We start from the raw sequence: 15,249 nt of genomic DNA on the forward strand, positions 1-15,249 counted from the left end.
TTTGTGAAGCTTTCTCACATTTCATTACATGTACAGTCCCTTAGTATCCAAATCATTGTGGCATCTATGTGCTGATGTCTTTTATCTGCCTTATACCCACACTAAAGCATTAACCCCTTAAGGACCGGACTTTTTTTGCGATGTTGTACATTTGCGACCAGGCATCTTTTTACACTTTTGTGGTGTTTGTGTTTAGCTGTAATTTTCCGCTCTCTCATTTACTGTTCCCATACAAATTATATATTGTTTTTTTCAGGACAAAAGGGGCTTTCTTTACATACCATTATTTATATAATCTCATGTAATTAAATTTTTTAAAAATGAAAAAATATGATGAAAAATTGAAAAAAATACATGTTTTTTGACTTTTATATGAAAAATCTTTTACTCATCTACAAAAGCGAATGAAAAAAACTGCTAAATAGATTCAAAATTTTGTCCTGAGTTTAAAAATACCCAGTGTTTACATGCTTTTTTCAATTTTTTTGCATGTTATAGGGCTATAAGTACAAGTAGGATATTGCGGTTTCAAAACATACATTTTTAAAATGTATCAATAGTGACATTGTAACACTATTATCTGTCATAAATCTCTGAATAACATCCCACATGTACATATTTTTTTTAAAGTAGACAACCCAGGGTATTCAATATGGGGTATGTCCAGACTTTTTTAGTAGCCACTTAGTCGCAAACACTGGCCAAAGTTAGCGTTCATATTTGTTTGTGTGTGAAAAAAGTAAAAAACTAAATTGAACGCTAATTTTGGCCAGTGTTTGTGACTAAGTGGTTACTAAAAAAGACTGGACATACCCCATTTGCAATACCTTGGGTTGTCTTCTTTTGCAAATGGTATGCCATCATGGGGGTAATTCTCATTCCTGGGCTACCATACGCTCTCAAAGGCACGTAACCAACCTGGCCATTTTCAATGTAAAAATATTTGACCCATATATTTGACCCTGTAACTTTCAAAAACGCTATAAAACCTGTACATGGGGGGTACTGTTATACTCAGGAGACTTTGCTGAACACAAATATTAGTGTTTCAAAACTGGAAAATGTATCACAACAATTATATCATCAGTAAAAGTGCTGTTTGTGTGTGAAAAATGCAAAAAAAGTCACTTTCACTGACAATATCATCGCTGTGATATGTTTTACTGTTTTGAATCACTAATATTTGTGTTCAGCGAAGTCTCCCGAGTAAAACAGTACCCCCCATGTACAGGTTTTAGGGTGTCGTAGAACGTTACAGGGTAAAATACAGTGATAGCAAATTCAATTCTCTGTACTTTCGGCCTGGGTTGGCAGGCAGGTCCCTTAAATTGCAATCAATAAAATAACTTAATTATGTAAAAATATTACATAAATACGCACGTAGAATTTAAATATATATGCATATTTATATATTTGAAGTCTACGTGTATATTTATATAATTATTTATGTAATTTTTTATATGGACATATGAATAGTTCGTATTCTTTTTATTTATTTATATATACATAGATATATATACAATTTCATTCTAAGTGTATTTTGATATAAATATATATATATTAATATCAAAATACAGTTAGAATAAAATTTTGTATAGATATATAATTTTTTTTTAATTTTTTATTATTATTTTTAATTTGTTTTATTTAATTTAATTTACTTATTATTTGTATTTTAGAATAATATATATATACAATATATATAGTTATTATATATATTATATATATACGTGTGTAATTTAATTATAAGTGTATTTTTATATTAATATATGTACAATATATACAATATGTATTAATATTAAAATACACTTAGCATGACACTATATATATATGATATATAGACATATATTATATAGGTATAATATATGTCTATATATCATATATATATACACATATATAATAATATTTTTTTTTTATTAACTTTAACTTTAATTTTTTTAATGATTTTACACATGCAGGGAGACTGCCTGTCAGCACAGACAGTCCCCCTGCAGGCAGAGACTAGGACACCTATTGTGACCATGTGGTCGCCCTGTTGGGCGATCACATGGCCACAGGGGTCCTAATCCGCCATGGGGAGACTGTCTGGGCTGAAGGCAGTCTCCCCACAACGGGAGCACCGCCGATCGCCGCCGGGGGAACGACGGCGATCGGGTAAGTACATTTTAAATTAAGGACGGTTCAGGACCGTCGTCGGTCGGCAATGGGAAAATGCCGATGACGGTCCTGAACCGTCCCGCGTCCTTAAGGGGTTAAAGGACCACTCAACACTACGCACACATAACACATGTCAGCTTGCTGAAGTGTTTTATGTGTGAAGAGTGTGTCCTTTTTTCATTTTACAAACATGCAGATCAGATTTTAAATATAAAAATGTCACTTTTATCAATTAACCTTGTTACACCCTAACAGCTGTCAATATTACTTCCTGATTGTTTAGCTCAGTGGAGCTAAACTCATGAGGCAACACTTGTCAAGAGCACTTGCCTTGCAAAGACTTCTCAGTGAGCTGCATTTGGAAACCTGTAATTGAACAGCCACAGAAAGTATGGGTGGAGTTAGAAGGGGAGGGTTTGCAAAGGCTGCAGACAAGAGATACACTTTTAATATTCCTCTAGCTGACTGCAGTGGCAGCTGGTTTGGTGCCCTACTTGTATAGATTACTAGCCAATTGGCTTTTTTATTTATTATTTTTTATATTTTTTGTTTACTGGGGAGGAGTGGGTCGTTATAGTGGAGGGATCTCTTTCTTGATCCTAGACCCCCCTAATATATGGTTTTTCCTTCTCTATTTTTCCTCTGTGCAACATCTCTCTATCCTTTCGATTTACCCACTGTCTATCATTATTTATTGGGATCATGCCCTAGCTGATTGAGTGGTAGGCATTACTTACTTATATATACACTTATCTTAAGGGATATTGTTACAGGGATGTATATACTTTATTAGCATGGATTACCAATTCATACATATGTACATAAGATATTTTTATTAAATATGTATACTTAATCTATGACCCACTCTCTCTTATTACAGTAGGGCATAATAGGCTGCCTTCCTGGCACTATTTTGACAATCTTTAGGCTGCATCTCCCTACTGGGGATGTGTATAGTTCGCTCATAAGTTGCTACTTTGTTGCGACTCTCACTTATGTGAGATGACTATTATCACTGATTAGCTACATGTGCACTCAGTTGCTACTTTGTCAGGGATTTGTACCCTTTAGCCAGGAGGTATATTTTTGCAGTCTCTCTAGATTTTAACTCCCTAGCTTTTAGAGTTTTGTGTGTGTTTTGACTCTTATTTTTCCAATAAAGTTTATTATTTTTTTTTGTAAGCCTTTATACTTATCACTGAATAGGGGGTGGTGATTTTGAGGAATCTTAGCCTCCCATTGAGGGGTGATTTTTCTTCATTATTTTGGAGTTATTCTTTTATGTTATTCACTCATTTTTTTAAAAATGTACTGCTTTGAGTTACAGAAATACATATTACAGTTTATCTTCACAATATTTGTTATGTATATAATAAACAGCATATGAAATAGTAAACATTAAACATAAAAAACAGTGCAATAGTTTCAAATATAAGAGTATAGATTGTTTTTATAAGCCCAGTAATAATAGAATCTCTAAATAATCATTTAATGAGTCCAAAAGAAAGTTATTAAACAGCTACAACCAGCATGCTTGATAAGGAGCAACCATGTGTGTGGCAAATAACACATGTTTATCTTTTTGAAACAGGAGTTGAATTTTTCTCAGATAATTTGGAAAAATATCATAAAGAACACAAGGATGCTCTTGCAATAACAGAAAAAAGAAATTTAGGATTGTTACTGATAGATGCCAAGAAACTAAAGCAAAAATTAATTCCGTCGCCAAAAAGATGCTTGGAGGTAACTTATTTTTTATGCAAATATTAGAGGGACATATATGACAAATTATTACATTCTACCATAATAAAAATTGTCTCTTGGATGTATTGCATTGAAAATTCAGTTTTAATAGAGATGTAACAAAGAAAAAATAAACAGATTGTAATGCCAAGTGGGTGCATTGCATTATGGTCTTTTTATTTGTTCGGTTTTACATGGGTATTAAAATGGAATTTTCACTAAATCATATTTAAAAGAGGATTTTTTTAACGGAAGTATGTACTTTACTTGTACATTTGATTGATTTAGATTTGTATTTTTCATCTTCTTGTGTGGGTTCTTCAAGTATTGGAATGGCAGATTGTTTAACAAATTAGCTTTCGGAATTAATGTTGGTCCATTCATTTTGCATTTGTCAATGTTTACCATTACTGCTTTAATTAAATTAGATTATTTTCCATTGGCTTGGATTTCAACATGGAAACTTTAATAACACTTTCAAATTGTGAGTGCATATGATAAAATCTGCAAAATTTACCCTCAAAATATTAGGAAATTCAATATGCGTGCTTCCAAAAGACAGCAATATTATAATATAAACCTTTGTACTGTATTAACAAAGAGAGGGGGAGATAGAGCACTCAAATGGCAGCATATTCTGTTAATTTGATACCCTAACAATCCAAGGGAAAACAATAGGTAGAACACAAGAAAAAACAGGTTTGCTCCAAGTATAAATTGAACTAATTTGCATATGTCCACCCAGAATCCTTTGCGATAGTAACATCACTGCAGATTTGTGATTTCTGTGGGAAAAGCAAGTCATATGGCTTGACTGGTGTGAAGATTTTTGTTTAACATTGTATTAACTATATATATATATATATATATATATATATATATATATATATATATATATATATAAAACCAAGAGGGCCAAAATATACAACATGCAAAATACACAATCCAGTGCACTCGCTTATTCACTAAACAAGTATTTCAAATCTTACAGATTGGAATAGTTTTATTTAACCCCTTAAGGACACATGACGTGTGTGACATGTCATGATTCCCTTTTATCCCAGAAGTTTGGTCCTTAAGGGGTTAAAAACACCTCACCTAGGCAAAAAAATAATGTGGAAATGGTTACATCATATGATCATATATTGCATAAGCCTGCCACAATGTCAATGTATATACAATATATATATATATATAACATATATATGTATGTATATATATATATATATATATATATATAAAACCAAGAGGGCTGCACTCACCTAAACATGCATACATTATAGGGTGCTGCTGGGCCCAATATATGCAACGTACATAATACATATATTAAAAATAAAAAAGTTATATGTATTAAAACCAAATGGTGATATTTTTTATTTGAACACCAAGGAGGACCTGAGCTACACTAAAGCATCTCCTCCTCAAAGGCCTTAAACAAAACACAGTATTTTTTTATTTCTCGGTGACTTTTTAAGTATATCTAAGTTATTTCTATCACTATTTGGTTCACTATATCTATCACTATATATACATCCATACTTCTTTCAATTTATACTTGACGCAAACCTATTTTTTCATGTTTCTATCTTTGTACTGAATACTGTTTGTGATCTGCATTTTTTAAACCGGTAGTTCTAGGATGACATTGATATATGTCCCTGTTTCTTGAAAGTAGCAGTCTATCCACCATAACAACTACAGTTTGTTGTAGTGACTATGGTGCCAGGAGTCTTTAAATTTTGTAACAGTTTAACACTTACCTGGGTGCAGGGCCGGCGCGTCCATAAGGCGGCACAGGCGGCCGCCTTAGGGCGCACCGGCTCCGGGGGCGCAAGATTTCAGTGACCGGCAGGAGGGAAGCTCTCCCTCCTGCCGGCCACCATCTCCGCCCCCAGTGCGGCAGGGCTGCGATCAGGCGCTGCGAGGGAGCTCTAACCTCTCTGCTCTGCTCCCTCGCGCGCTGTCTAGTGATGCCGCGGGAGCCAGAATATGACGTCATATTCCGGCTCCCGCGGCATCAGCAGATAGCCCGCGAGGGAGCAGAGCAGAGAGGTTAGAGCTCCCTCGCAGCGCCTGATCGCAGCCCTGCCGCACGCCGCCCTGCAGCCCCACTGGACCCCAGGGAATGATCCACACCAGCTCTCCAGGTAGGGAGGCTGGGTGGATATTATTTATGTATTAAAATAATTTGTGAATGTATGTGATGTGTCTGTGTGTGAGAGTGTCTGTGTGTGAGAGTGTGTGTGAGAGTGTCTGTGTGTGTGAGTGTCTGTGTGAGTGTCTGTGTGAGTGTGTGTGTGTGTGAGTGAGTGTCTGTGTGTATGTGTCTGTGAGTGTGTCTGTGAGTGTGTGTCTGTGAGTGAGTGTGTCTCTGTGTGAGTGAGTGTGTGAGTGAGTGTCTGTGTGTCTGAGTGTGTATGTGTCTCTGTGTGAGTGTCTGTGAGTGAGTGTCTGTGAGTGTGTGTCTGTGAGTGTGTGTCTGTGTGTGAGTGTCTGTGTGTGAGTGTCTGTGTGTGTGTGTGTGTGAGTGAGTGTCTGTGAGTATGTGTCTGTGTGTGTGTGTGCGTGAGTGAGTGTATGTGAGTATGTGTCTGTGTGTGTGTGTGCGTGAGTGAGTGTATGTGTTACTGTGAGTGACTGTGTGTCTGTGAGTGACTGTGTGTGTGAGTGAGTGAGTGTCTGTGTGTCTGTGAGTGTGTATGTGTCTCTGTGTGAGTGAGTGTGTGAGTGAGTGTCTGTGTGTCTGAGTGTGTATGTGTCTCTGTGTGAGTGAGTGTCTGTGAGTGTGTGTCTGTGTGTGAGTGTCTGTGTGAGTGTCTGTGTGTGAGTGAGTGTCTGTGAGTATGTGTCTCTGTGTGTGTGTGTGTGTGCGTGAGTGAGTGTATGTGTTACTGTGAGTGAGTGTATGTGTGTCTGTGAGTGTGTGCGTGAGTGAGTGTGTGCGTGAATGAGTGTATGTGTGTCTGTGAGTGTGTGCGTGAGTGTATGTGTGTCTGTGAGTGACTGTGAGTGTGTGCATGAGTGAGTGTATGTGTGTCTGTGAGTGTGTGCGTGAGTGAGTGTATGTGTCTGTGAGTGACTGTGAGTGTGTGCGTGAGTGAGTGTATGTGTGTCTGTGAGTGATTGTATGAGTGTTGCATGCGAGTGTGTCAGTGTATGTGTGTGTCTGTCAGTGTGTGTTTGTGAGTGTCTGTCAAATCAGTGAGAGTATCTTTGTCATTGAGTCTGTGTGTGACTATCAGTGTGTCTGTCAATGAGTGTCAATCAGTGTGTGTGTGTCAGATCAGTGAGTCTCTGTGTTTGTCATTGAGTGTGTGTGACTGTCAGAAGAACACTAAGGGACAGGGAAGGGAGGGGACCAATAATGGACGGGGAGAGGGGCTGGTTAAGAGGCACATAGGTGAAGATGTTATTTTTGAATGGGGGGGGGGCGGAAAAATTCATCTTCGCCTATGTACCCAAAAATCCTTGCACCGGCCCTGCCTGGGTGTCTTGGGTGCTTCTGATCCAGCCTGCTTTTGTGATAGCAATAATGGGGAAGTTCTTAATATCACATTAGTGGTGTTAATTACACCTATATTTGTAATTCACCTAATTCATTAAGTTCAAATGTGGACAAAATAGATATATGCAATGCAGAAGAGAAACTTTTGTTTTAGATATATCACAAATGGAGGACAGACCAGAGGTGCCTACGGATCCAGATAAGTGTCAAAGCATTAGAAAATACTTTGAATACTTAACACGGACAGTACCAGGGGCTCCTGGAACCATAAACACTACAGCAGCCTGTAGTGGTTCATTTGTCTAGACACGGGTATAGTATATATGTGTGTGTGTTGCATTATCAATTTGTTTCAGGGCCTCTTTTTACTTTTTTTATTTTAATTGATTAATAAGGCTTTGTTAGTAAGTTTGGTGACATTGCTCGCAAACATCATTAATTCAGGAGAGATGTTTGTTTGTTTTTATTCTGTTTATGCACAAGCAATCTGAAATTTGACAAGGCATTGGTTAACTGTTATAAAAGTCTTAGTGCGTGTTGTGTAAAAATGATCGGAATATCAGGATTGTGATAGCTTCAATATCATTACTGCTCATTGGCAGCTGTTAATGTGTTAATACATCTAAAATGATAAATCAAAGTGTACCTCAAAGTTGTTTATATAAAACCTGTTGTTAATTTTTGTCATCAATTTGTTTTTCTTACGTTACTCTAGGCAATGCATGATATGCTTCCTGGACTTGCCAAGAAGAAAATGGATGCCATTATAGCAGAAGCTCAAGATGCACAATTTAAACTTGAATTTTCTCCTACTACTACATTGGATTATGTAAATTCTTTGGTATTCCTTGATGAAATTCAAGAAAGGGTACGTTCCACTATAGAATGTTATTTTATGATATCTGTAAAATTAGGGAGGTTGGTTTACATATTGGTCAATGATTTGTAATTGGTTTTGAAAGGGATCCACATTATATACATAGCATTAACTTGAGAAAGTTAAATTGGAAAATTAGCTCAGTGATCATATCTTCTATTAGAATATATACTAACATGCATTCTAGAAAACACATCAACATTTTCTCAGTGTTATATGGGTCTTCATCATACTGAGAAAAGCAGTGTAGATGCTATCACAACTGAATTATGGGTTGTTGCTTGGGCCCTGATGGATATGATGCGGTACACCCAACCACTGATACCCCCTGGTATAACAATGTGATCCAATCAGCTCAGTGCTTAAGAAACGCTGACATAGATCAACAATTACCAACTACAATAGAACCTTTTATTATGTATAGGATGAGGTAGAGGGACATCACATGCCTACACAGACACAGTAGAAAAACAAACAAATTAGACCTGAGCTACAGGAGCTCTACACTGTAGTCCCAGCAGTGTAGTACAGCAAACACAGAAAAAAACTGAGTCCTGGGCATCCAGTATAGTTGTGCACACCCAGGTGCTACTGCAATTTATTAGAGGACACAATACAGGTAGCAGATGTTTTGGGCACAAGCCCTTTCTCAATGCATGGACACAGCTATTGCACAAATATACTGGATGCGCAGAACCTTTTTTTAGTATGTTGGTGCAAGAGCAATTACTGGAAGTATTATGGATAGTTAGGTCTCCTGTTTCATTTTATATAGACAAAAAAAGCTCTCTGATGACTGGATGTGCCAATTCCCTTGTTGCATGCTCCAACCTGATCAGCTGTAAATGTACAATGTACATCCAGGTGGATGCTGCTTTTACTAGACTTACATGTAAACGAGTGTAATATGACTTTAAGCCTTTTGCAGTGCTTTTGAAAAAAAGAGGATAAAACTGTATTTGTCAGCCACATTTCCTCTTCTCTAAAGAAAAGAGAAGAGATCGTTAATCTTCATTATAGTAATGAAGGCACTGCATGGCACTTTGTGAAGTCACCACACAGTATGCAGTAAGCTGAAGCCACACAAAACTAGAATGTGTCGAGAGGCAAATACAACATGATGAATAGTTGATTTAATAGATATGCATTCAAATATATACAAAAAATGTAGACACTAATCTTAAGTGATTAAATCCCATAAAAAACAGTGTAATTTCATGTGCAAAAAAGATCATAACAAGAGCTGACTCATAGATATACAGTCAGAGCCGGATTAACATAGGGGCTGATGGAGCTGCAGCTCCAGGCCCAGGCCCATGGAATAGGCCCATTTAAAAAAAAAAAAAAATTTAATTTTTTTGTTTTTTTTTTTTTAAATATTTTTTTTTTTTACACTCTACTCTTAGGTTTGCCACCTGACTGGTATTTTACTGGCACAGATGGTATTAGAGGCTGCCTGGCTGTGCCGGTATTGCAGTAATACCGGCAATACAAATGCAGATATTTTTCTCAGTATAAACAGAGATTACTCTGCAATACCAGCGCCAGCCAGTAGGGGTCACTGTGTGTGTGGAGAGAGGCAGGGATATGAAGTTACAGCATATCCCTCCCTGCCTCACTCTACTCACTGATCCGCGGGGGAGCAGCTACACAGCACAGAGAGTTCAGACAGCAGCTCGCAACCTGCAGAGACAGCCTACAGCATAAGGGAAAGGCTGCAGGGATACATTGGGACAGAGACACTAATGGAAACATGGGAACACTAAGACACTAGGGGACACTGGGAGACCTGTGGACACTGAGACATTAGGGGACGCTGTGAGACATAGGGACATTGAGAGACACATTAGTACACGGAGACACTAATGACACAGTGTCTCCATGTCTTCCAGTGTCCCCATGTCTCCCAGCCAGTGTCCTTCGTGTCTCAGTGTCCCCATTGCTCCCAGTGTCCTATAGTCTCCCAGTGTCTGTATTCCCATGTCTCTCAGTGTCCCTAGTGTCTGTGTCCCCATAGCTCCCAGTGCCCCCATGTCTCTCAGTGTCTCCATGTCTCCCAGTGTCCCCATATCTCCCAGCCAGTGTCTCTAGTGTATCAGTGTCCCCATGTCTCTCAGTGTCCCCAAATGTTTCAGTGTCCCCAAATGTTTCAGTGTCCCCATGTCTCCCAGTGTCCCCATGTCTCCCAGTGTCCCCATGCCTCCCAGCCAGTGTCCCTAGTACAGGGGTAGGCAACCTTCGGCTCTACAGATGTTTTGGACTACATCTCCCATAATGCTTTTACAGCCATATTGCTGGCAAAGCATCAAGGGAGATGTAGTCCACAACATATGTAGAGCCGAAGGTTGCCTACCCCTGCCCTAGTATCTCAGTGTCCCCATTTCTCCCAGTGTCCTCTAGTCTCCCAGTGTCTGTGTTCCCATGTTTCTCAGTGTGCCTAGTGTCTTAGTGTCCCCAAATGTCTGTGTCCCCATGTCTCTGTGTCCCTAGTGTCTGTGTCTCCATGTCTCCCAGTGTCCCCAAGTGTCTCAGTGTCCCCATGGCTCACTGTGTCCTCATGTCTCTCAGTGTCCCCTAGTATCCTAGTGACACAGGACACACTGAGACATGGGGACACTGTGAGCAATGAGGACACAGACACCTGGAGACTAGTGGACTGGGTGACATGGGGACACTGACACTGTGATACATAGGGACACTGATGCCAGGCTGGCCTTCCAATTCTTTGGGCAGACATGCCCCCTTTTTGGGCATTTTCGCTCCTTTTGGCAGTTCTGGTCACGTGATTCGTGTCAGTGGCCCACCCTTTTACACCACCCATTGACTTCCTGCTTCACTGGACACTGCTGTTAGGGGTAATGGATTTACTTGAAAGATGAAAGCATTAATTAGAGAGAGATTAGAATATTTTAAGAAAATAGAGAGGGAAAAGCTGCATCCTATGAGTTTCCCTCTGGCACCATCTCCACCAGATACATAACGCTTTTTTGGTCGATAAGATTCTGTAATTAGGCCCCTCATAATTGTCAGCACCAGACCCACTGGGCTCTTAATCTGGCCCTGTATACAGTAAGTATGAAATTCTGTAGTTTCATGAGAAAATTCCACATGTGGAGTATTTGACAAAATGTTGACAGGGAATTATATACCGTAATGAACCAATGTGTACACATAAAAATTTGAAAAAAGAAAAATAGAAAAAATGGAAAAAATAGAAAAAACTGAAAAAAGGAAAAAAGAAAAAAGAAAAAGAAAAAATGTATATACAGTCCAGTGTGCACACTCTATTGTATTTTGGGTGGATCTCACCAATGTATCCTGTAGAGGAAATGTCCAATTCCCAATGAAGCATCCATGCTGTAACCGTCAGAAATGGTATAAGTTGTCCCTTCCTATTATGAGGGAAGCTTCATTGAAGGAACAGGAAGGTTCCGAGCGCGCGCGCCCGACACTTCAAGAGCCAGCACTCCTTCCATATATTTGACAAGGACGTGAAGCTTCCCTCAAGATAGGAAGGGACAACTTATACCATTTCTGACAGTTACAGCATGGATGCTTCTTTGGGAATTGGACATTTCCTCTACAGGATACATTGGTGAGATCCACCCAAAATACAATAGAGTGTGCACACTGGACTGTATATACATTTTTTATTTTTTCCTTTTTTCCTTTTTTCAGTTTTTTCTATTTTTTCCATTTTTTCTATTTTTCATTTTTTCAAATTTTTATGTGTACACATTGGTTCATTACGGTATATAATTCCCTGTCAACATTTTGTCAAATACTCCACATGTGGAATTTTCTCATGAAACTACAGAATTTCATACTTACTGTATATCTATGAGTCAGCTCTTGTTATGATCTTTTTTGCACACGAAATTACACTGTTTTTTATGGGATTTAATCACTTAAGATTAGTGTCTACATTTTTTGTATATATTTGAATGCATATCTATGAAATCAACTATTCATTAAATATAACTTTATATTCTTACAAATATTATTTTTTGAGTGCAGTATCAATTATTGATTTTTTGACTATTAGGAGGTTTTTTGGCCACCTAGATACTTTGCACCATATACGGATAAAAGAGTGCCTGTATATATGAATTTTTTTTAAATACAACATTGTAATACCATTAAATATAATTTTTAGCTTAGGGAGAGGGTGCTTTGATAAAGCATCTATCGTACACTCTGTTTAAAATTAGATATCCCTAATTTAAAAGGGCAAAATCTAGTAATGATGTTCGCCTGTCCTATGGTGGTATTTTTGGATAAAGGGCTTTTTTAGAGTAATGATGAATATAGGCTCTAAAGGGAGCTATACCCTAAAAACAACATACTGCACACAAGACCCCCTATAAATCATCATTAATCCTCCTCTTTTAAGTACATAGCCTTTACTGTGTATAGTATGATTTGTGGTGCAGTGAGCTTGGAAACGAGTAGGATAATGACCATAGTATGAGAATGAGTTATGTCATCCATTGTTAAATCAGAATTGTGTGTAGTGTAAAATATATGGAACATGTTTATGGTTAGGTATTATGAGTATCTCCCCTTGATGCCTTAGGTGTGTGCATGTTCACATTTTATGGAGAAATTACGTACCGGTATGTTTGCATGCATGCTCTACATTTTCTAAATTAGTCATTGGAAATATAAAATATTTTAAAAAGAAGAGCCCAATCACTGGACTATGCTAAAACGAAAGAAATTGCAATTCCCTCTTAAATGTGGAAGCATAATGTGTATTGCTTTATAAATACTTATAAGATAAATAGACCCTTGTTTACCATGTACACTTGTACTACTGTATAATATTAGTAAAATATTTGGATTTGATTTCAAAATAAAGTTATTTACTAAAAGTACACAATCTGGTGAAAAGATACACCATATAATTTATTTATTTATACAATATTTTACCAGGATGCATACATTGAGATTTTTATCGTTTTCAAGTATGTCCTGGATCCACAAAACATTGCATTGTTACAATAGGATACAATATTACAAAAATACAATATGCAAACTATATATATATATATATATATATATATATATATATATATATATATACACACACACACATATATAAATTTAATACATAACAGGTAATAAATATATTCAACCATGACAGGTGCATTCTGTGCTGAGGTATATTGCCATTCATCTCTTAAAAGATTTTAGATTGAATGAAGATTTGACTGTGTCTCTGAGGTTGTTTCATAATTGCGGTGCTCTGTAGGAAAAGGAGGATCAAGCCACTTTATTTTTGTACTGCGGTATGCTAAATATCCTAAAATGGCTTTAGCACAACGGTATGAACTTTCCTAGCAGCTAAGGGGTTAGCCAAGTTGTAATTACTATCAATCTTGCTAGCAAAGATTCGTAAGTAAATTAAAAGTCTTAACTTTTTACATTTTGTTTTTCAGATTGATGTTCTTGAAGAAGAGTCCACTGTTGTAGTCCAGATGTATAAGCTTATTGAAAGCTACAAAGTACCTACACCTCCGGAAGATTTTGCTGTGTTCGCCACATTGAAGTCATCTATCATTTCTGTTCGAAATGCTATTGACAAGTCAGTAGGAGAGAGAGATGGCAACATTGAAAAATTCTGCCGATTATTAGACAAAGATATTGTAGAGCTGAATAAAGAAGTAAAGGAAGTAAAACAGCGGTCAGAGGTATGGTGAAAAAAAAGTACTCTTTATAGTATAGCCGCCACAGTACGCTGTACTGTTTATGTCACCAGGAGTGCCCTTGCACCTCCCAATGTAAGTTGTCAAACTTTTTGCTATTGGTTTGATGTCTTACCTGGGGACTGCCAAGCACCAGACTCACTCTGTTAGGAGCTCCAGTTAGCCCTCCTGAGCATTGGGTGAGAATGTCAGCTGACAATCAACCAATGAGCGAATCCCTGTACCACTGGGCGTAGCTCAGTGAAGAGAGTAAGAGTGCAAGAGAGAAGGTAGAGACTGGCTCCCTACGGACCCCAGGTAAAACCGTTAGCAAACAGCGGGGGCGCCAGGGCATTCCTGAAACCATAACCACTACAGTACTTTGTAGTGGTTATAGTGCTTGGAGCATTCCTTGAAGGATATGAAAAACATGTGTGTATTTATATTGCCTCATTTGTAAAAATTGCATTACATTGTTCTTTATCATGTTGATTTCATTCAGACTGATTGATTTAATTGTGACAAGACAAGGCTTTCAGGGATTACAGATAGGTGGAACTCTCTAAATCATTTCACTTTTCCAAGTAAACCTGTTTCTTGCTGAATGTGTATCATTTACAATACCAATTTCAGATATTGCTCTTGCATAATGTTTATACTATTTTGTTTTTTTCTGCAGCCGTGCTGTATAGTTCACTTATTTTGTTATGCTATCATTCACAATCTTACTAAAAAAAGTAATAATAGAATATTAACAAAAAATATATAAATAACAGAAATACAGAACTAGATCTGTAATCAGTGTACGTTTTTGCATTAGAGGAATAAATTCCCATTTTCTTTTTCTGATAACCTAGGATCCTCAGATACTGGATATTAATGCTGATAAGACAAAAGTGAAAAATATATTAGCCGACCTGCAGATAACTCTAAACGAGTTACAAAAAAGTGCCTTTCAGTATAAAATGTACCAGAAAAATTTCAAGGTAAGGGTATTTCACTGTATTTTTATGCAAATTTCAACAAAGCTTTGTGACATGGACTGTGTACCAAATTTAACACTGGAAATTATACATTTTAAGGTGGAGGTTACAAAGTTTGATGCCCTGGAAGAAATAAGTGCAGAAGTAAAGCTGAAGCAGCTGCTTTGGGATTCTATCTCCGAATGGGATGTTCTTCAGGATGAGTGGCTGAAGGTAAAACAGATCTGCTTGTTTTTTGTGTTGGGATGTGTGTGTTTTAATGGTATGTGTAGTGGTGTGTGTTATAATGTAACCACT

General features: G+C 37.4%; 1 protein-coding gene across 1 annotated transcript in view; it reads left to right on the forward strand.

Moving 5' to 3' along the window:
* Positions 1–15,249, forward strand: part of DNAH6 (dynein axonemal heavy chain 6) — a 257,043-nt gene that overhangs the window by 39,122 nt on the left and 202,672 nt on the right. Inside the window, exons 13-17 of the mRNA XM_063458711.1 lie at positions 3,749–3,900; positions 8,121–8,273; positions 13,724–13,975; positions 14,827–14,955; positions 15,052–15,165. Coding sequence (XP_063314781.1) covers positions 3,749–3,900; positions 8,121–8,273; positions 13,724–13,975; positions 14,827–14,955; positions 15,052–15,165 — 800 coding nt within the window. The remainder of the gene's footprint in view (positions 1–3,748; positions 3,901–8,120; positions 8,274–13,723; positions 13,976–14,826; positions 14,956–15,051; positions 15,166–15,249) is intronic.

The sequence above is a fragment of the Pelobates fuscus genome, chromosome 6 (assembly GCF_036172605.1).
Source record: "Pelobates fuscus isolate aPelFus1 chromosome 6, aPelFus1.pri, whole genome shotgun sequence".
Lineage (NCBI taxonomy): Eukaryota > Metazoa > Chordata > Amphibia > Anura > Pelobatidae > Pelobates > Pelobates fuscus.